Genomic DNA, 23,194 nt, shown 5'->3' with positions numbered 1-23,194 from the left:
AGGGGTTAGAGAGAAATAAAGCAAATAAAATGCAATGGTGCCTAACCTTCATTAATTTCCAAGAATCTAGAAAAATGCCAGCTTCTAGAGGTTACTGTCAATCAAAATATGAGCATGACATTTCAGAAAGAACTGCTCTCTAATTTCAAGTTGAAGTTTAGATGCTCTTTGGTAATGTTAGTCTCTAACAATTTTTCTCTTTAGATGAGTTTCTCTTTCAAGAAAGAGAAATGATATGTCCGCATTTACTCCGATTTCTGGAAGTAATTCTGTTTCATAAGTATGCACAAACTAAAATAGTTCTTATTCAGATACTAAGCTTTAAAATAGTGATTTCTTCTCAAACTTCTGTTGAGATATTTTAATATTTGGGGAGAAACCTGGCTATGACTCACATTTCTTGATCCACATATCAAGAGATTGTGATTTACCGAGAGAGGCTCAGGACCCAGTTTAACTGCCTAGTTAACAAACAAGCCTAGTGTTCCTGGTGCAGGAGGTCCAGGTGGGGCCTGCCATAAAGGGGCACTGGCCTCTGGCCTTCCTCTTCCGAGCACCAGGCTGTGGAATGCAATCACCAGACTAAGTCCTCCTGCGACCTCCTGTTTCTCGTCACTCTTCAAAATAGCAGAAACCCAAGATGTTTATTTTAGCCTTTATGTGCTCTCTTATGTCATACTTTTTCCTAAAGACACACAGGAGAATTTTATGACAATCTTTGTCTCTCCTGTCAAGCATTACAATTTGTATTAAACTTTTTAGAGAAGGTAATGTCTCCTCTTTTATATATCTCCTCTTGCAGTAGCAAACATATGGGTGGGCCGCCTTATTCAAAGTGTACCTCATCTTAAGAAAGCCCCAAATACCCATAGTTTCATGGGGGTTGGTGGTCCTTACAAATGTGCACAGTAGCCTGTTTCAAGATGAATCACGTCAATTATTGGGATAGTCATAGGAGCCAGAGTGAAGCTAGAGTGAAGTACTACAAGAAGAGCCAGTGTACAAGGCCATCCAACGTGAACTACAGATAAAAGCAGAGCTGGAAGTTCAATGTAAGCCATTGGGATAAACAGCATTTAACTTACATAACATTTTTCAGGATTCAACATGCATAAAATTATTTTATATATATAAACAAGATAGTAGACAACTCTTAGCTCTTCTGATGCTTTGGTGATGTAGATACAGTTGCCCCCTGTAGCAGACATAGCCCTGTGGGATCTCCACCGGGAGAGTGGAGCACAGGTTCAATTTCAGCCCCTTCTTTTCCCCTCAGCCTAGCTCGCTAATGTAGGACAACCAGCAAACCCATCTCGACAGTCGGCAGAAGGGCTCCCTTTTATGTACCTACTTGAAAAAAGGGTATAGGCAATTCTCTAAAATTATAGAAGGAAAGAAACATTTATTTGTATTAGATAACCACTGCTTCAAAAGATGTAAATATATTATAACAATGCCTGACATCAGTCTCCAAGGACAGGTCTTTTCTGTGGATCTAAAGCATTTCCTTTTGCTGTGAGACTAGGGAAGTTTCCGTGCATGCTCAGGTGTGATGGAGAAGCTGCAATATGCCAACCTCCTCAGCCAGCTGCAGAGAGTGAAGGAGCAGACCCAGGTGATCAGTCAAGCAATGGCAGAACTAGCAACCATTCCCTATCTACAGGACATCAGTCAACAGGAGGCAGAATTGGTAAGCATTTGTTTTTATTTGTTTAAGCCTTTCACAGGTCCTGAGCCAACAGAAAAGTGATGTGGTCTAAAAAAATAAAATAAAATTGTGCTAGTAAGTGTAGTCTAAGGGCAAACTCTCTGTAGGGAAAATGAAACGGATAAATGGTCAGGCTCCCTCAGAGGTTCGGAATCTTGCTGAGCATTTAATGTAAATGTTCACCATGCACATGCACCCAGGTATTCCTGGGTTGTCTGACTCACACCCAGGTGTCATGGGTTATTGGACTTAAATATAAAGGACAAGAGGCTCTGATCCACAGTGGCACCCCCTTCCCCCCAGATGCCCCAGGGAGGGGACTGTGAGGGGGCTGCTACTGCTGCTGCTGCTGCCAGGGCCCCCAGGGTGTTCCTGGGAGGCCACCACTGCTGTTGCTGGAGGCTGCTGTAAGCTGCTGCTGCTGAGGCTGAGGCTGAGGCTGAGGACTGGGCTCAGGAATGAACCTGTCAACTCTGCCAATAGCTCCCAGGATCTTTTCCAATTACCTAGCTCAGGACCTGTATGTGAAAGGTCTGTGACCCAGCCTGGCACATGAGGGGTCTGTGACCCAATCTGTACAACAGGCTTGAAGGGTCTGTGAGCCCTAGCCTGACATTCCCCAGTCCTCATGAAGCATTCTAATGAAGAAACTAGAAAATGTAGGAGGGTGCATGTCTGGTTTTTCTTTGCTAACATTGGCTAGCTTCTATTTTTTATAGCAAGAACTTTGTGATGTATAGGAATATAGAAGAGGGCAGTTTATTCATATTGTGTGTCAGGCTTCTTGTTTTAAGTAAAATGAGATTTTAATAAATCATTTCTTAAACTCCAAGATGTATGTAGGGAAAGTGAAGGAAAAATGGTCAGGGCCCCTCAGATGTCCGGAGTCTTGCCGAACATTTTATGCATGTGCGCCTGGGTTTTCCTTGGTTATTGTCTAATGAATTGTGCATGTGCACCCTAGTGTCCTGGGTTATCAGACTTAAGTATAAAGGACAAACGGCTCTGATCCACAGTGTCCCCTGCCCCCGGGATGGCCCCAAGGGGGCCACGGGGAAGCCACTACTGCTGGAGGCTGTTGCTACACGCTGCTGTTGCTGTCAGTGCCCCCTGCCCCTGGGATGCCCCCAGGGGGGCCACAGGGAGGCTGCTACTGCTGCTGGAGACTGTTGCTGCCAGTGCCTCCAGAATGCTACCGGAGGCCAGTGCCTCCAGGATGCTACGGGAGGCCAGCGCAGCTGCTGCTGAAGGCTGCTGAGAAAGCTGAGGGCTGAGCTCATGTCATCTGCCAACTCCTAGGATCTTTCCCAGTTACCTAGCTCATGAACCTGTAATGGGAGGGGTCTGGTGACCCAGCCTGGCATATGAGGGGTTTGTGGTTTGGAGGGTCTGTGAGCCCTAACCCAACCAGACGATATGTTAATATACGATTCTCTTCTATGGATAAGTGAAAGGACAAAAGAGTAATTGCTATATAGAAAAACAACTCTACAAAATGGTCTTTAGAGTTTTCTTAGTCACTTCTAGTGTTACCACACTCAGATATATTGGTGGTGCCAACACACACACAGACACACTCACACTCTAGTACATTTAGATAAAATCAATAATATTTGAGGGCGAATGTAGGTAGTCAAAATAGCAGTTTTTTAAAACTGAATTGACCAGTTAATTCAGTAAACCAGACACATTAGCCTTACACAGACCCAGTTAAGGGAATATCTCACAGAAACAATCTTCAAACAGATGTGTATATTAATAACCATAATTAATATTAGAAATGATAGCACCTCATTTGAAAAACAACTACTAAATAGAGTGCTGTCCATTCAAGGAAAGGTAAAATTTAGTCTATATGGAGATAGTACTGTGTTGTAGGGAAGAGCTCTTTACTTTGAAGCTTTAATTGAGAGTAGCTAAAACTAATTATAAACCTGAATTGAATTCACATAGCAAGGAGGAGAACAGCCCAAACTGATTACCTGTAATTTTCAGATAACTAAAGGAACCCTCCCCCTTTGAGCTTTTAAAGATGTAATCAAGAAATGAGCTGCCAACATTTATAATGTTCATTTGAACCTGTTAAATGTATTAAATAAATACTTATATTCAAAGTAAGCATATGAAATGGTCTGACTAGCCAAACAATAAAACTATGCATACTAAAGGTGAAAACTATGAAATAAGTCTATTAATCAAGGAATTACTAAGTCAAAACTGGCACTAATACTTTCTAAACCTTTATGGCTGTGTGCAGAAGAACGCCTTCTAAAAGGCTGTTTATCCTGCCTTTCATAAGGCATTCAGGAGTGTGGTAAGTATGGAGCTTTCAAAGTGCATATTATAGCCAATTTTAGATGATTAATGCTCCTCTGAGATAAGAGGAAGCAAAGAAAATGTTAATTTAAGAAGCCGGCAAAATGTTGATCCTGTCTTCCTGAAAAGCACATTCAAGATTTAAATGAAAAATACAGGGCAGTTCTCTGCACTTACGACTTCTTAACCACACTTCTATGCCTTTTTTTCTTAGAAATACTTATTTTTCAAAATGTACACAAAGAGCACCAAACTAGCATTATTGACATCCCTCTTTAACATGCAATTTTTCCCCATCTGAAACCTTGCAAAATGGGATTTCAAAGGATATTTTCAAAATTTACATATCCACCAGAAAAAAATTTTAAATATATATGGATGTACAGGTACAAGCCAAATGTTTAAAAATTATGTATCTTGCAGGATTTTATCACCTTAAGTAGCAGATTTTACTTTTCAATTTCCAAGTATGGGTTAACCTAGAAAATAAATCCTAGTAATACCTTGTCTGCTGCTATAAAAACAGTGATGCTCCATAGAAGATTTTTGAGTGAGTCAATTCTCTGCTCTCCTACTTAAGCTCTGCAATACCTAAAGCACAGAAAAATTATGTAAGAGTTCATGGTGTTTGATACCACAGTGAACTGAACTGGTATTTGTTCTTTTTTCAGAGAACTTTTTTCTCTGGCCCTTGAATATCACATGGTCTGATGCACTTACATTACTTTGCAGCCACATATGCATCGTGCATATAGGATTCTTTTAAATTAAAATTTGGCAGGTGCTTGTTTTGGGCAAAGGGTAGGTAGTATTGGGAAAATCGAATAGTTTGGTCAGGGCCCTCACCTCAGGTCCAGTTGGGTATGGTTCAGCATTCTTTGTAAGCAAATTGGGGGGGGGGGGTTAGTGTTCATGCACACCAATGTATCTTTTTAGTTTTGTTGCTATTCTTGTGTTCTTGAGAGAGAGAGAGAGAGAGAAAGAGAGGGGAAGAGAGAGAGAGGAGTTTTAGTGAAGCAGGAAGGCAGGCATCACCTACGGCTTCCAAGGACCTTTTGGCCAGCTACCTAGCTCATAGACCTGCATGAAGGAGTCTGGTGACCCAGCCTGGCATGTGTGGGGTCTACTGACCCAGCCTGGCATGTGAAGGGTTTGTGACTCAGTCTGTGAATGGGCTTGAGGGGTCTGGGAGCTCCAGACCCATCCCTAGCTTGGCAATTGACCCAGTTGGTACAGGATTACCAGCAGGTAAAAGATCCTGACAACTAGCATGGTCACCTAGCTTTACAGGTGGAATGTTTAAAACTTGCCTTTGAATGGGACCTAAAAAAAAAAAAATTAAAAACTTGGTTATTTCAAAATTTTAATAAAGAAAAGAATAGTAAAAGTACTTAAATGAGCTATATTCTTTAAGAGGCAATAAAACAGCACAATTTTAGTATTGTCCTCTGGTGAGCTTTTGCATGCAGCCTAGAATTATGATGCATTAGCCTCAGGAGAAAATACTAAAACGCGTTCATGTACTACATGGCGTTTCCTGAGAGAATTAACTACTGCCTGCATTCTTTACAACCCAAATCTGTTCTTAACAAAACATCAACACTTACTACGTCAAAACCTATATGTTTTCTACAAATTTTTGAGAAGAATCTCTTCATTGTTTCAGTATTTTATACCTGCAATAATACCCGGTAATGACTGAGGCAGAAATGAAGTGGCAGTGTTCACTATAGGAAAGAGGAGTAATAAAATCATCAGTGTACAAATGATTTTTTAATTAGGTTTTAATCTGTGTATTCAGAGAAGTTATTTCTGTGTGAATTCCACACTGATAATTTTTATCTCGGTGCCACAGCTGCAGTTGCTAATGGCAGATGCCATGGACACCCTTGAAGGAAGAAGAAACGACAGAGAGTGTGTGTGGAATACAATCCAAAAGGTAAAACTTTGAGCCGAAGGAAAAAGATATGTTCCTCTCAAAGAAAATGCCCATCTTGGGTCAGATCTGCTTAGGAGATAAAAAATGAAAGTTCTTGGGGTTGTTTTTTATTGTTTTCTTTTTAAATAAATGCAGCTCTCTCCCTGGAAGTGTGACCACAATCGACTATGGATTTATTTCATCTGTTGCCTCAAGATTGCTTCTTTTCCAGCAGACTGTGGTCACATGCTTTCATGATTCTTCTTTATCATCATGCTTATTTTCATATTTTATGTTCATTATCTGCTTCTTTGTTATTGTTACTATAATTTTTAAATCCTTTCGTCAGTGCTTTAGTCCACTCCTCAAGTATTTCTCTCATTTTGGTCACTTTAGGAATAGTGGGTACATTTCAGGGAACTACAAGGAAAGTAGCACATTGATGGTTTTGGTGGAGGAGTAACATACTGGTTGTTAGAAAGAGAACATCTCTTTATTGGCTACCGGAGTGTCAATGCAGCAAGCACCAACATACACCTGGCCCCAGGTACTCAAGAGACTTGTGTGACATTATAGGACTCTCTGAAAATGTAAAGAGTCAGTATTGTTGGGTCTCCAGTCCGGCTAAAGGTAGGAAATTCTGATCCATCTACTCCCATTCAGACTCCTCCAATCACTGTAAGACCAAAGAGAGATTGGTGTCAGAAGCAAACCAAAGGTGCTACTTCTTCAGTTCAAGAGGTAACAGCCAGCCCTGAAGGATTCTGGTGCATCAGAGAAAGCTTGTGTCTTCTGTAATCAACTCAGAGGCCCTATGATATAGAGAGAGAAAGAGAGAGAGAGAGAGAGAGAGAGAGAGAGAACGTGCAAGCAAAAAACAAATGAACTCAGCAAATATTTGTTGAATGTCTACTGTGCCAGAAAGAACACTAGGGATATATCATGTTGGGCAAGACAGACATGGCCCCTGCTTATATGGGCCTTACCATCTAGATAGCTACTTAAAGTTTATTGAATATTACCAAAAAAGGGGATATTCAGAGAGTAACCTGTTCTGGGAGGTCAGAAAAGCCATCTCTGAGAAAGTGATATTTATACAACATTTAAAGGATGTGTAGTAGTTATCCAGGTGAAAGGGAGGATTTCCAAACAGAGAAAACAGTTTGCATGAAGAATGCAAAGAAAGCATGGCATACTCAAAAACTAAAAAAAAGAGTAAAGAACATATTTCAAAATGAAGTGCAGAGGCTTAAGAAGTCAAATTACAATGGACTTATAAATTAAGATAAGGATTTGGAATGTTTCAGAGTATATTTTAACTAGAAAATGTTCTGGGGACACCTTTAGGCTGTGGTGAGGAGAACAGATTGAGGGGCTACGTAGATATGAGGAGGTCGGTCATAAAGCCGTGATTGTCATCCAGGTGAGTCATGATGGTGGCTTGGTCAGATGGTGAGCACAGAGAAGGAGAGCGAGACAGATATAAAAAATATTCAATGGCCAGCTGCCAAAAGAAAAGAAACATTCAGGAAGCCACAGCTATAGGCCTTATCGACTGATGGGATGTGGGAGCTGAGAGAATAGAAAAAGTTAAGAATGATTCCCAGATGTTTGCTTGAGCAGCTGGGCAGCGGATAGAGAGAGGTTTGCCGAAGACATTTACTGAGGAAGGAAACATTGTCACAGGAGCAGATTTTGGTTAATATTATTAACTCCTTTAGATTTTGGTTGGGAGACAGAAACCACACCATACACTTGAATGGAAATTAAATATAAACAGTGGAGGTGTTAACTAGGTGACTTCAAAAACAAAGGAGGATGTAATTAAAGAAAGCAGCTACCACCCCTTAACTGCTGGGGATCAAAGAGAAGAGGCTGGAATGTCTAAAACTTAGAAACTTGGAGCAGGGCCCTGCTAAGCCAAACCTCAGACCCCCACTAGTAGATGCTGCTCAGCTGGTACTGGTGCCTCTGAGCTTGGAGAAGGGGTGCTGAAGGGCCAGGACCCAGGCCTCTGAGGAGGGGACACTAACTCACAGGTGCTGTGGGGTGGGGGATTGGGGGATAATGGCAGTAATTCTGCAATTCTTGGAAAAACTAGACTACCACCGAAAAGAATGTATGTCTCTAGATTGAAGAGGGTTCACTGAAGAGATGCTCCCATGAACCCCCAAGCAGACAGAAGTAAACAGGAAGCTGAGAGGAAGGAACAGTTTCCTTCTTTCTCCTCTAGCGCCCCCTATTGACAGAGACCGACAATTGGCAAAGCAGAAGTGGGGTTTGCAGAGCCCCAGCCACAGCATCGCAGAGATGACTGTAGAAGGATGGGTTTGGAGTTGAGAGACTATAGGTTAGTAACTAGCACAAAAGTGCACTGAACTTGGGGTGCTGTCAAGAAATACAGGAGCCTGGAGTTCTGAATAAAAGACTGAATGGACATAGAGATTTCTTAGTCATTGGAAAATCAGTGTTATCTGAAATCATTTGAGTGGATGACATGACTGAGAAAGAATGTATAGTGTAAAGAGAGAAGGGAGGCTTGAGGAGCAGATTTCAAACTTAGGAGGAGAAGCCTACAAAGGAGACTAAAAGAGACTGGTAAGAGGGATTGGGGCAAGAGGTTAACCTAACCCAATGTTGATGATAATCAAACAATATGATCAAATGTCTCTGTTGGCTGTAGAAATAATTGTTTAGAACAGGGGTCAGCAAACTACCGTGTGAAGGTTAAATTTAGCATACCACATATTTTTGTCAAGAAAGTTTATTGCACACAGCCATGCCATTTATTTATATATTGTCTATGTCAACTTGACCAAGTTGAGGAATTGACACAAAGACTGTGATAGCCCACAAAGCCTAAAATATTTACTATCTGGCTCTATAGAGAAGAAGTTTATTGTACTCTGCTTTAGAGCATTATCCCTTCCAGAAATATTTGCATTTGTACTGAAAAGATTTGTATTTACAAATCCAAATGATAATGGAATAACAGTCCAATTATTAAACTCTAGAGACCACCAAAAAAGGTGGAAGAGAGATTGACATCTGTCTATGTCTTGTCGACAACTACTAATTCCACCTCCCTCTAAGCTAGTGTTTTTGATACTCATGTTCATAAGAGACTTAGCCTATGGCTTTTTACTTTGCCCCTATTGCAGTTTAAAATGTAGTGGTTTAAGATAGCAATTCAATATTATCTCACAGTTCTAAGGATTGATCATGTTCCACCAGGTGGCTCTTGCTCAGTGTCCCTTATGTTCAATCAAATGGCTTCTGTGTATGTGGCAGGAGTCTTCTGAAGGTTAAAATGGACTGGACTCCAAGAAGGCTCACTCACATGGCTGACAGTTGACACTAGTCAACTGCAGCTGTTGACTGGAGTGCCTAAATGTGGCCTGTCCATGTGAATTAGGCTTCAAACAGCATGGCAGCTGGGTTCCAAGAGGAATTATTTCAAGAGAAAGGAAGTAGAAACCATCAGTCTTCTCAGTGGGTAGGCTCAGAACTGGCACAGCAACTTCCACCATGTTCTATTGATCAAAGTAGTCAAAGGCCAACCTAGATTCAAAGGGTTGGAGGAATAGGTTCCACCTCTCAGTGAAGGACTGGTATGAGCATTCAGTGAGAGAATGAAAAGATGGCAATCATCTCAGAGGCAAGATACAGTAGCAGGACTGGGGCTCCGTGTCCCAGGCTGGAAAACACACCTTCAAGCAAGTGAAGTCAGGAACACAGTAAAGTCAAGGCCTGCGAGACTGCAGTACAGCAGAGCCACTCCGCCCAGCCACTGGGTGTCTAGAAAGACTTACTGGTGAGCAGCCAATCTTTCCAAATTAAAAGCCCTGGTAATGATCGTAGCTTTCTAAACGGAAGCTCCTGAGAGGTCTTTAGGAAGATGTGAATGGAAAGGAACAGGGTGCCAAATTTTTCCCAAGGGCTTTTAATTTGGTTAATGTGACTCTACAAAGAATGATCGTATCACTTGCAGACAATTCCGGTAGCAAGTAAGTAATTTCCTTTTACTGCTACAGAGTTAATTTGCATGTGCACAAAAAATAATTAAAAAAAAAAAAAAAACTAATTGTACAAGCTACTCTGTGTTCTGAGCCCACTGGAAGTTGATATCAGCAGCACCACCTCTGAGATCTGTTATCTGTAATAGAAACAGCTGTTGCACCTAATGAAAACACTTGAAATTTTCATCTGAAGCAGCAGAATTATAGCAGAACCTCCTAGTCCCACATAGTTAAAGGGTCTGTCGGAATCCCCATTATCTAACACAATTTTCAGGGCTCCATTTTGTTACAGGCCTGTAAAAAGCCTATCAGGATAAAATCTGATTCATGAGAGCCGACCTCCTGTCTACTTTTTTTCTTTGAAGTTTCTCTAAAACTCCAGAAAGGGAGAGAGTGAAACAATTGTGTTTTTTCCTGATTCACCAGAACACTAAAATATACTCTTTATAGAGTTTTAGGAAAGCGGCTGTTGTTTTGGTTGGGCTTCGCAGAGTATTTCCTTTCTAGTAATTAACTCGAGAAAGATGTATGTATGTTGGTTTAGCTATGTGGATAAAAAAATTAACAGGTTATGTTAAAAAAAATGCATTTTATTTTGTTGGAAAGTCTCATGTCACACCGTATTGAATTGAGGATATCACACTGCTTAGTTTTATTCTATAATAAAAAGAACTGCAGAAACTCACTCTTTTGAATATCCGCAGGTCCTGTTGACACACTGCTATTACACGCATGCACCAAACATTTACTGGACACCTCCTGTGTGTCAGACACTATTGTAGACCTTGGAGATACAGCCATGAAAAAGCAGTATGCTCATAATGTTTGCATTCTACTAAAACAGGCAATAAACTATGAACCTAAGAAAATATAGAATAAGTGATAAAGTAATAAATTCCATGGTGGGGAGGAAGCATAATAGGAGAATGGAAAGTGCCCCATGAGGTAGCAAATCATGCAAATATCTGGTAAAAAGCATGCCTAGTAAAACAAACAGCAAATGCAAAGCCCTGAGATCAGAGTATGCTCAGCATGTACAAGGAACAGCAAGACTGGACAGGGTGACTGGAGTAGACTGAACAAGAGTGACAATAGATGAAGTGAGAGAAGTCGTAATGCTTTGCAAAAACAAAAACGGTTTAAGCTGCTAAATTGGGAATAGATAGAAGGGGGCAAGGTAGAAGCAGAGAGACTAGTTAGGTTATTGCAGTGATTCAGGCAAGCAATAATGGTGGCTTAAACCTTGGACCCAGGTGGTGGCAGTGGTGAGAAGTGGACAGATCTTGTCTTCTATTCAGAAGGAGGGCAAAGACTCAGAGAGAGGTTATATCGTAAAAGAATAAAACAAAGAAACAAAAAAAAAACACTTAACTAGTAATTCAAAGACCTGGGTCAGTCACAAACTAGGTCAGAAGCCACTTCTCTTGGCCTGTTTTCTCATGTGTAAAATAAGGATATTGGACTACAAGATTCTAAGTTCCCTCTCGGGTCTTAATGAATGGGTCTTTTAAAAGCCGGACCATCAAAATGAAAGGAGGCGCTGTTAATAAGTGCCAACACTCTCCTATTCACTTTACATACACCAACTCACTAATCCTCATACAAACTAAAAAGTGTGATTTATTAAACAGAGAAGTTTAGCAGTTTGCCTAAAGTCACACAGCCAGTAAGTGGTAGAGCCAGTACTGATCTGACCTTGGAGGCTAAACTCTTCCTTGATAGAAGCGTAAGCTTTGTGCTGCCTGAAAAAGCATTGTTGTGTGTATAGTTGAGCATTTGGTGTAAAGCCAAGTGGGGAATTAAGATGACCTCCAACCAAAGTGGTGTTTGGCCATAACCTAGCCTAGTTTGTCCTCAGTTATCAAAATAAAATTCTTCCAATCTGAGCCAAAGCAGTCACTAAGGAATTTTTGGCTTAGTCTACCTTTGTAACCCACTTATATAGGAACATCTTTCTCTGTTCCTTAGTTTTCCACCTATAACCAGAAAGAATTCAGAGCTTAAATATGCAAATCCTTAACTCAATTCAGCTTCCACCCATGGGACCTTAGGCAAGTCACAGCCTTCTGAGAAAATGTGTTCATACCCACACTACCTTCAGATTCTATGATTTTGTTACTTACCATTGAATCCTAAGGTCCATTGAAGCTTTATAAACTAGGCCTGAAGATAAATAGAAAAAGGAGTCTTGAAAAAAATATACCAGCTGTTAAGTTGTAGTACTCCTATTTCTTCTTACCAGAGAATCAAAGTTAAGTAACACTGTCTACAACACAGAAGAAAAAGTTATTTCCTCTTCATTTACAAAGCCTGAATCTTGCACTCTGAAGATCAGAATTTAACCTGGTATAACATATTGTCTTGTTCTGATATGGCTTTGCATCATTGATTTGAGACTAAATAAGGAAAATAAAACATCATCATTTTAAGTAATGGGAGAAATGCTCTAGCGTATAAACATGAACCTGTGAGTTTTCATGAGGACAAATGCTACTTTAAAATTTCATCTGTTATAACATAGTACATCATAACCTTCAATGAATTCAACTAAGGACGAATAGGTGGATATCTTTAAGCCATCCATATGAATTTATTCAAAAGTATTTTCCTTTTTATGTTCCTTTTTACCTCCAAATCATAACTTATAAATCATACTCATTGTCATCATAGAGAAATGACATTCATTGATGTACTAATTTGGTCTTTTAAGATGAAGATGTGGTAGAATTGTATGTCACTTAGCAACTCCATTCAAGACTGTTGATGTAGGCAAAGCAAACAGGGGAGAATACAAATTGGGGGACTGGGGCAGAGGCAGCTGGTTGAGGAAAGAGAGGGAAGACCAAACTGGGACATTTTATTTACTTCCACATCAGCATTCAAACCTGACTCCTTGTTCTCACTTATTGGTGGGAGCTAAAAATTAATATATAAATTCACACACACACACACACACACACACACACAAACCGGTGGGGGGAAGAAGATATAACAACCACAATTATTTGAAGTTGATACGACAAGCAAACAGAAAGGACATTGTTGGGGGGGAGGGGGGAGGGAGAAGGGAGGGAGGTTTTGGTGATGGGGAGCAATAATCAGCCACAATGTATATCGACAAAATAAAATTTAAAAAAAAAAAAAAAAAAAAAAAAAAAAACCTGACTCCTTCCAGAAACTCTTCTGAGAGAGGCTGCACACACCACACTACCATTCATTGGCCTGGCATTTGGGCAGACTACTATGCAGTAAGGTTAGTACTTCTAAGAGCACTGCTGTCTTTTCAAAGATTCAGCAGCCATACCACTCATTTGCAGAGCAGTTTTTCCAGCAATCAGGCTTTTCCTGGGTGTCTTGTTCTTTAAGGAGTCTCCACAGGTTTATTGCAATTTGATTGTGAATCTTCTGGTTTCTGGTTATGGGCTTCCTCATTAGCATATCCCCAAATTCCTTTACAGTGTGTGCTCCAAGCACTGCTAAGCTGTTCTGTCTACAGCATAATGCAGATCATATAGGGAAACCTAAGTGTTCTCGTTGCTGACCATGCTGAGGAGAAGAGGAAAGGCTCTGAGAACAAGAAGGCAGGGAGGCAAGGCCAGAGAGGCTGAAAGAAGCCAGTTTCCTGGGATAAATCATGGTGGTTTCTGGGATAAATGAATCCATGCTGATAGGCATCCAGGCCAGCAACTGTAGTGGGGGAGCCTCAACCAAAGTCCTAGCAGAACTTCACGATATTGCTAGAGGCTGAGAGCCCTGGAGCAATCGGACCTTGGAGGGTGGGAGGAGTACCTCATCTTCAGATGTTACACACAGCAAAGCCAAGGTTAGCCTGAGGGGTAGAGAAAGCCAAAAGCCTTGGTTCTGGCCATCCCCGCTCCCACCCCTGCAACAGTGCGATGCTCCAAATCTAGATGGCGAATTTTAATCATTAAAACCAACAGCTTCCTCCTCTGACTTAAATGGGAAAGCATGAGGTTAATTTGTTAAACATTTTCTGCAGCTGCATTTGCTGATCACCCACTTTCCACCTGTGCTTGGTCTTGCCACCAAAACTGGGAACATCTCTATAATTTGTTGGCTGAAAATACTATCTTCAAACTTTAACGATCTGGCAAGAAATTTCTCCAGCAGAAGTATTTCTGTGCAGGAGTCAAATCGTAGCATGGCCTTCATCTAGAGAACAGGTATCCAGGACACTGGCCATTTTTAAACAGGAGTTTATCAAGAGACAGACAAAGCTAATCTGCCATCATGCACATGTACCTAATAAAATAGTGTTACCCAACAAATTATCAAACTATGTTAGAAGCTTCCTTTTGAATAACTACCATAATTGTAACAAGCAACAGAAAATTTATTTCAGGTAAATAATTAAGTTAATGATGACAGATATTATCAGTGATTATTATTGGACTCTCAGTATATGCCAAGCACTTCAACATGTTATCACATTTAATGATTGCAACAGCCCTATGAAAGAGACATTATCTTTCCTTTGAAAGATGAGGAAAAAGAGCTTTGTAGAATTAACAAGAAAATATGCCCAAGTTTGTAGTGACAGGGGTAGGTTTTGAATCAGGTTTGGGTCAGAGGCTCTGTCCCTAATCATTATCTAGAACACTGTTAAACCAAATGCAGCTGCTAAAAGTCAATGGCACAATGAACATTGCCTGACCCAGGCTCAGATTCTGTAAGACAGCCAATCAGACAAGCTTCAAGACTGATTTTTGGCAGTGAGTGGGATAGAAGCATCAGAGGCTGTTGCAGGCATCCTGCATTCTTCTTCAGATCACAGCCTACTGCCCATCTGGAGCCTTGCCTACACTGCTTTGCAGCAGCTGCCTGACCAAATCTGAATCCTGGAACCCACTACTCTTCCCTGAATCGTGCTGCTCTTACTGTCCTCCCTCACCATCCCTCCCTTTGTAGACATATTGAGCTTAAGTTTACTTTGATAGCGTACCATTCTCCCTCTTCCTACAACTTCAGAACTTCAAGAAAACAGTTTAGAAGTCTAGTTCTGCTCATAGTGTGCTTACTGTTGCTCTAAGGGTCACTCTCTGGTGAGTTATGTAAATTAGCATTCTGAAATGCACCAGGCTTTCAATGAAAACACAATTTTATAAGCACATATTGCCATAACCCCTCCCAGCTTTGCCATCACAGCACAGAGGGCCTTGAGGGCTGGGACTGAATGGGCAAATTGTTTTCCTTCTATCTGGGGCTCTCTCCCTTCCCGGCCCACTTTTGAGCTGATATAGGGAAGTAACTAAAACAGAAATTGGAAGTGCTCATCTTACTCCAAACCTATTAGTGTTTTTATCATTGCAACAGCTTTTCAAAATGCATATTTTTAAAGTTCAGTGTAATATTCTGGGGAGGGGCGGGGGAGCATATATTTTAATTGTATTTTGCACTGAAGAGTAAGTTTGCAGTTCATTCTACAAGTTGCTTCCTTTAAATTACCAAAAGTGTCGTCTTTGCTTGGCAGCCCAGCATTTTATTGCCTGTATTTTATACATTAAGGTTTGCAATCCTTTATAATTCTGGAAAATAACAGACTAACAGCTCATACCACTTGGTAGCTAAATGAACCATAGGACATCTTCCATTCTGTATTGAAAGTGGGATTAATATCGAGTTCAGAGCAATTGGCTTGAAACTCATTCAGCCATTTATAGTGTACTCATTACACCTTTCATCTTTTGGAGAAGGGCAAAAATAAAAGTGCCTTTGCATGCAGCTCTAAAGGAAGGTATGAGTCATTTATCATTTTAATTATGACTTTCTTAAAATGGTACACATGGAGACAGGGATAAAACTGTAATCTAAAACACACACAAATTCCATAAGCACAAAAACAGTCATATCTCTTAGCATCATCAAACCTGTATAAAACTTATGTGTACTTTACTAAAATAACTTTCTGCTGGAGAAAAGACTCTTGAGAGGAACATGAGATGGCTGATGAAAAGACAGCTGTGAACATATGCTGGAGAGATCCTAGTCTAGTGATAGTATAAAGTTAGGCCCATCTCATATTGAACTAAAAGGAATTCAAGAGACTTTTAACTTACCAAGACATCTTACAGAGAGAAGGCCCCTTCTGCTTTATAGTGGATGGCTTACTTTATCATATCGATGAAAATATTTAGAAGCAATAGAGCAAACTGATTGAAGAAATGAAAGCACATCCTTTTGAGGTAAAGAGTCAACAATCATTTTCTTTAAAAACCCATGATAGAGTATTTCCACTTCTGAGAATATGGAGTAGACATGCTTTTCCCTATTCATCAACTAAAACCCTGGACATTATATGTAAAACAAGGGAGAATGAAAAATACAGACCAGTAGGGACATGGGAACCCAAGGAATGTCACAGTGATGAGTTCACTGGAATTTTTTTCTTCATACATCACACACTTGGAGCTGAAGATGCTGGTAACCAGAAACACCAACAAGTGCAGATGAAAAAAAAAAAGCCCCAACAAAAGCCCTCTCTCTCTAACCAGTGAGCAAGGTAAGGGATAGCCTATCAAGAAAGAAAACTCATAGAAAAATAATCTCTCTGTTTTAGCCAAACACCATAGAAAAAATGGTGGTCCCGCCCCTGCCCATGTCAGCAAAGGCCAAGTGGAGGATTAGACTTCTATCTTCACCAGGCTGTAGCAAGGAGTCTTAATTTTCTCACGCTAACAGGGTGATATCAAAGAAGACCAAGTAAGGAGACTGCACTTTCATCCCCAGGTAAATCTCTCCTCCCCTTCCTTTGATGGTAAAGTGTCAGAGGAGGTCTAGTAGAGAGTCAGGATTTTCACCACCCAGCAACAGTTGTGGGTCTCCTTCCACAACATGGTGTCAGTGATGACAACATGGGAAGCAGTAATGAGTTACTTCTACCCACCCCCCACCCCCCAAGCTAGGGAGGTATCAGTAGAAACCTAGTTAGGAACTGGAACTCCCACTCCAACCCAAAAGTAATGAATAGCCCTCCCTCAAGTGTCATGGAGGCTGAGTGGGGAACCTGAATTTCTATCCCCAACTGGAAGTAACAGGACAATGCTCCTCCCTCCCCCTGCCATAACAGTGTCAAAAAAAAATCCATCTAAACCATGAACTTTAAATAAGGTTCAGAGTCTCATAAGAAAATACCCGGAATGTCCAGATTTCAATCGAAGATCACTCATCACACCAAGAACAAGGAAGACCTCAAACTGAATGAAGAAAGACAACCAATAAGTACCAACAAAAAGATGTTAGAGAAGTTAGAATTATCTGACAAACATTTTAAAAATACTTTAATGAGCCATTACAAACACACTTAAATGAAAAAAAATGTCTAAGCAATAAACAGAAAGTCTCAGCAAAGAAATAGAAGATATAAAGAAGAACCAAATAGAAATTTTAGAACTGAAAAATAAAATAACTGAAACAACTCAGTTGATGGTCTCAACAGCAGAATGGAGGAGACAGAGGAAAGAATCAGCGAAATGAAAATAGAATAATAGAAATTACCCAATCTGAACAAGAAAGGAAAAATAAACTGAAGGAAAAAATAAACAGAGCCTCTGGGGCCTGTGCAACTATAACCACAGATCTAATATTTGTGTCATCAGAGTTGCAGAGGGAGAGTAAAAGTTGACAGGGCTGCAAAAGTAGTCAAAGAAATAATGGCTGGAAACTTCTCAAATTTGGCAAAAGGTGTAAAACCACAGATTCAAGAAGCTGAGTAAACCTCAAACAAGATAAACCCAAAGAAATCCACACCAGGATATATTATAGTAAAACTTCTGAAAACTAAAGACAAAAAAAAAAAAAATCTTGAAAACATCCAGAGAGAAATGATGCATTACCTAGAAGGGAAAAACAATTTGAATGATAGTGGCTTTCTCATAAGAAAATATGGAGGTCAAAAGTAAGGGACACGAGGTGAGTTTCAAGATGGCGGCGGCTGCGGCGGCTGGCGTGGAGTAGCTGAGGTGGAAAAGGTGGCCACTGGGCCTCAGGCAGCCGGGAAGCTTGTGGACCTTCCTCTGGCCATCTCTTAAGGGAGGACTGCTGCTGCTGGCCGGTCGTGGGGGCTCAACGCCACTTTGCCCCCGGCAGGAGAGGCTGCCTCATTTACAGGCAACTGCTTTGAAGTGCGGAGCAGGAAAAGAACTGATTCTTAGCTGCAAAAGCGAGTCTTGAAACAGGGAACACGGCGCCAGGGCTGCTGTGGATGCAGCCAGGATCCCGGAGGCTGGGGCCGCACTGAAGGCGGCCAGCTGCCCTATTCAGGATTCGAGGTTTCAGGCCGGCATTAAAGAAGATTCCTGGGAGCGCCCGAGCGGCGCCGCGACTGAACAGCCCAAGGCGGCAGCGCCGAGAACACGGAAGGCAACAAACCAGAGACAGAGCGAGCGCCCGACCTGGCACAGCACTGTGAGTGATCCCGGGCACAGCTCTGTTCGGGGGGTGGATGCCCACGCGGCTCCCACCTACACCACCAGGCCACTCACTGCCCCGGTGCTGCCTCCATTTTCCCAGGTGCGGGCAGCTCCGCCCTGCTCGGCCATCACTGAGCCCATTTGCTTGGCCTGGCGCGGGGCTTTCCGGACCCTGCGGGCCGGCCTCCTCTCCCACTCCCTCCGCGGTTCTCTGGCGGGGCTGGGGGTGTGGGGCGTCCCGACCAGTGTTGGGAGGGCTAGGAAGTACGGGCGGGCCGACTGTCACTCCACCACACCCTGGACTCCGGCCCCGGTAAACTTCCTCTTACTGGGAGGCAGATACCATCTCTGCGACCACCAGTTTGGAAAAAAGCCTAACGAATTTCTGGTTGGGAATAGTGTGGTAGGAGAGTTCCCAGGTCCGCTTGAACCTGCCGGAGAGCAGGCTGCAGGCGGGCACTAGACTCGGTTTATACCGGGGGGATACAAAGGTGAACAAGACCCGAGAAAGATCTACACAGTGCTACAAAGGCACCCAGAGAGACCGGTCGTCTGTGCCTAGCAGAAACCTGGTAGACTTCCTGGGCGAGGCGGTGCTGAGCAGGGTCTTGAAGGCCCAGCTGATAGACGAGGGGTGCAGAAGACACACCCCAGCCCAGCACAGTGTGCACAGAGGGGGGAGACGTGCGGCCAGGGAGGCGGAGACTCGACAGAAACCACACACCCAGTGGGGTCGCCACTGCACGATCTAACAGCCTGGGCCAGAGCACATGGAACGGGGAGAAGTCCTGTACAGAAAGTGAAAGCTCAACAGAGATCACACACCCTGTGGTACGTGATCCACCAGCCCAGCAGAGTACAAGCTGACCAGAAAGGTGGATCCCCGCAGAAGCCCAAGACCCGAGGCAACCACACACACAAGACACTAGAGGCCAACTGAGCAGTCACGGCGGGAGCCATACCAAATTGGCAACCACAGCAACATCCTAGTTAGTCATTAGTCTCAAACCGGTGGACTGTGAAACCCCCTGCCACAATGAATAAACACCAAAAAAAAGACACCAGAAATACAAAAAATCAAGAAAGTACACCACCAAAAGTTAATAAATCTCATACTCTAGATCCTATAGAACAAGAAACCCTTGAAATAACTGACAAGGAATTTCGAGTGATAATTCTAAGGAAACTGAATGAGATACAAGAAAACTCAGCTAGACATCATGATGAAATGAGGAAAAGTTATACAGGATCTGAAAGAGGAAATATACAAGGAAATCAATGTCCTGAAAAAAAATGTAGTATAACTTGCTGAACTGAAGAAGTTATTCAGCGAAATAAAAAACACAACGGAGAGTTTAACCAGCAGGCTTGTCGAAGTTGAAGAGAGAACCTCTGAACTTGAAGATGGGCTGTTTGAAATAACACAAGCAGACAAAAAGAAAGAAAAAAGAATCAAGGACATGGAAGAAAATCTGAGAGAGATATCAGACAACCTCAAGCGCTCAAATATCCGAGTCATGGGTATTCCAGAAGGGGAGGAAAACGGAGATTCCATTGAAAACATATTCAACAAAATAGTGGCAGAAAACTTCCCAGGTATAGGAAAAATCACAGATCTTCAGATCCAGGAAGCTCAACGATCTCCAAACGTATTCAACCCAAAAAGGCCTTCTCCAAGACATGTCATAGTCAAGTTGGCAAAACTCAGAGACAAAGAGAGAATCTTAAAAGCTGCAAGAGAGAAGCGTCAAATCACCTATAAGGGAGCCCCAATCAGGTTAACATCAGACTGTTCATCACAAACCCTAAAAGCTAGAAAGGAATGGGATGATATTTTCAAAATACTAAAAGACAAAGATTGCCAGCCAAGAATACTCTACCCTGCAAGGCTATCCTTCCGAAATGAGGGGCAAATAGTATATTTCTCAAACAAACAAAAACTGCGGGAGTTCACTACCACAAGACCACCCTTACAAGAAATCCTCAAGGGAGTACTGGGTTTGGTTCCTGAAAAATAACTACCACTGCGATAAAAACCTAAGAAAAATCTAAACCCACTAGTACAATAAAAATGGCATTCATGAAGAGAAAACAAGCTAACAAAAACACTATCTACAACCTAAGGAACCAACAAACAAAGAAACCAAACAGTAAATCAGAAAGCAAGGAACAAAAGACACCTAAGACAACCAAACAACCAATAAAATGCTAGGAATAAATCAACACCTTTCAATAACAACTCTTAATGTTAAAGGCTTAAATTCCCCAATTAAAAGACACAGACTGACTGACTGGATCAAAAAGTAGGACCCAACTATATGCTGCCTACAAGAGACCCACCTCACCCATAAAGATTCACACAGACTAAGAGTGAAAGGATGGAAAAAGATTTACCATGCAAACAGAAAAGAAAAACGAGCTGGAGTGGCTATTCTTATATCTGACAAAATAGACTTTAAACTAAAAACCATAAAAAGAGACAATGAGGGACACTACTTAATGATAAAAGGACTGATCCATCAAGAAGACATAACAATCATAAATATGTACGCACCCAATGTTGGAGCAGCCAGATTTATAAAACAAACTCTATTAGACCTAAAGAAGGAAATAGACACTAATACCATAATAGCAGGGGACCTGAACACTCCACTGTCAATATTAGACAGATCATCTAGGCAAAGAATCAGTAGAGAAACACAAGATCTAAACAAGACTCTAGACCAATTGGAATTGGCAGATATCTACAGAACATTCCACCCAACAACCTCAGAATATTCATTCTTCTCATCAGCACATGGATCATTCTCCAGGATAGATCACATATTAGGTCACAAATCCAGTCTCAATAAATTCAAAAAAATTGGAATTATCCCATGTATCTTCTCAGACCACAATGGATTAAAACTAGAAATTAATAACAAACAAAACTCTGGAAACTATACAAACACATGGAAATTAAACAGCATTCTACTTAATGACATATGGGTCCAAGAAGAAATCAAGCAGGAAATCAAAAAATTTATTGAAACTAATGAAAACAATGATACATCATACCAAAACCTGTGGGATACTGCAAAAGCAGTATTGAGGGGAAAATTTATTGCATTAAATGCTCACTTCAGAAGAATGGAAAGATGGCAAGTGAACAACCTAACACTTCACCTTAAAGAACTAGAAAAACAAGAACAATCCAATCCTAAAGTTAGCAGACGGAAAGAAATCATTAAGATCAGAGCAGAACTGAATGAAATTGAAAACCAAAAAACAATTCAAAAGATCAACGAATCAAAAAGTTGGTTTTTTGAAAAGATAAATAAAATTGACAAACCATTAGCATGGCTAACAAAAAAAAGAAGAGAGAAGACTCAAATAACAAAAATTAGAAATGAAAAAGGCGATATTACAACTGATTCATCTGAAATACAAGGAATCATTCGAGACTACTATAAACAACTATACGCCAACAAATTTGAAAATCTGGAGGAAATGGATAAATTTCTGGACACACACAAGCTCCCAAAACTGAACCGTGAAGACGTAGAAAATTTGAACAGACCAATAACAATAAAGGAGATTGAAGCTTTTATCAGAAGGCTCCCAACAAAGAAAAGCCCAGGACCAGATGGATTCACAGCAGAATTTTACCAAACATTCAAAGAGGAATTGACACCGATTCTTTACAAACTATTCCAAAAGATTGAAACAGATGCAAATCTCCCAAACTCATTCTATGAAGCAAACATCATCCTGATACCAAAACCAGGTAAAGATATAACCAAAAAAGAAAACTACAGGCCAATATCCTTGATGAATATAGATGCAAAAATCCTCACTAAAATACTAGCCAACAGAATACAGCAACACATACGAAAAATTATTCATCACGAACAAGTGGGATTCATCCCAGGGATGCAAGGTTGGTTCAACATACGCAAATCAATAAATGTGATACACCATATTAATAACTCAAACACAAGGACCATATGATCATCTCTATAGATGCTGAAAAAGCATTTGATAAAGTTCAGCACTCATTCATGACAAAGACCCTCTATAAGTTAGGTATAGAGGGAAAGTATCTCAACATAATTAAAGCCATATATGACAAACCCACTGCCAATATCATCCTGAATGGGGAAAAGCTGAAAGCTTTTCCTTTAAGAACAGGCACTAGACAAGGATGCCCACTCTCACCACTCCTATTCAACATAGTGTTGGAAGTACTAGCCAGAGCAATCAGAGAAGAGAAGGAAAGAAAGGGCATCCAGATTGGAAAAGATGAAGTCAAACTGTCCCTGTTTGCAGATGACATGATCCTATATATCGAACAGCCTAAAACCTCTACAAAAAAACTGTTGGAATTGATAAATGATTTCAGCACAGTAGCAGGATACAAAATCAACACACAAAAATCAGTAGCATTTCTTTTCTCCAATAGTGAACATGCAGAACGAGAAATCAAGAAAGCCTGCCCATTTACAATAGCCACCAAAAAAATAAAATACTTAGGAATTGAGTTAACCAAGGATGTGAAAAATCTCTATAATGAGAACTACAAACCACTGCTGAGAGAAATTAGAGAGGATACAAGAAGATGGAAAGATATTCCATGCTCTTGGATTGGAAGAATCAACATAGTGAAAATGTCCATACTACCCAAAGTGATATACAAATTCAATGCAATCCCCATCAAAATTCCAAAGACATTTTTCTCAGAAATGGAAAAAACTATTCAGACATTTATATGGAACAATAAAAGACCACGAATAGCCAAAGCAATGCTCAGCAAAAAAAATAAAGC

At 41.0% G+C, this 23,194-nt stretch overlaps 1 protein-coding gene across 1 annotated transcript in view; it reads left to right on the top strand.

Moving 5' to 3' along the window:
- The window catches only part of SPATA16 (spermatogenesis associated 16), a 241,553-nt gene that overhangs the window by 205,624 nt on the left and 12,735 nt on the right, over positions 1–23,194 (top strand). The window contains exons 8-9 of the mRNA XM_063078367.1: positions 1,526–1,690; positions 5,880–5,963. Coding sequence (XP_062934437.1) covers positions 1,526–1,690; positions 5,880–5,963 — 249 coding nt within the window. The remainder of the gene's footprint in view (positions 1–1,525; positions 1,691–5,879; positions 5,964–23,194) is intronic.

Source organism: Cynocephalus volans, chromosome 1 (assembly GCF_027409185.1).
Source record: "Cynocephalus volans isolate mCynVol1 chromosome 1, mCynVol1.pri, whole genome shotgun sequence".
Classification (NCBI taxonomy): Eukaryota; Metazoa; Chordata; class Mammalia; order Dermoptera; family Cynocephalidae; genus Cynocephalus; species Cynocephalus volans.
This window is presented reverse-complemented; position numbering and strand designations above follow the sequence as displayed.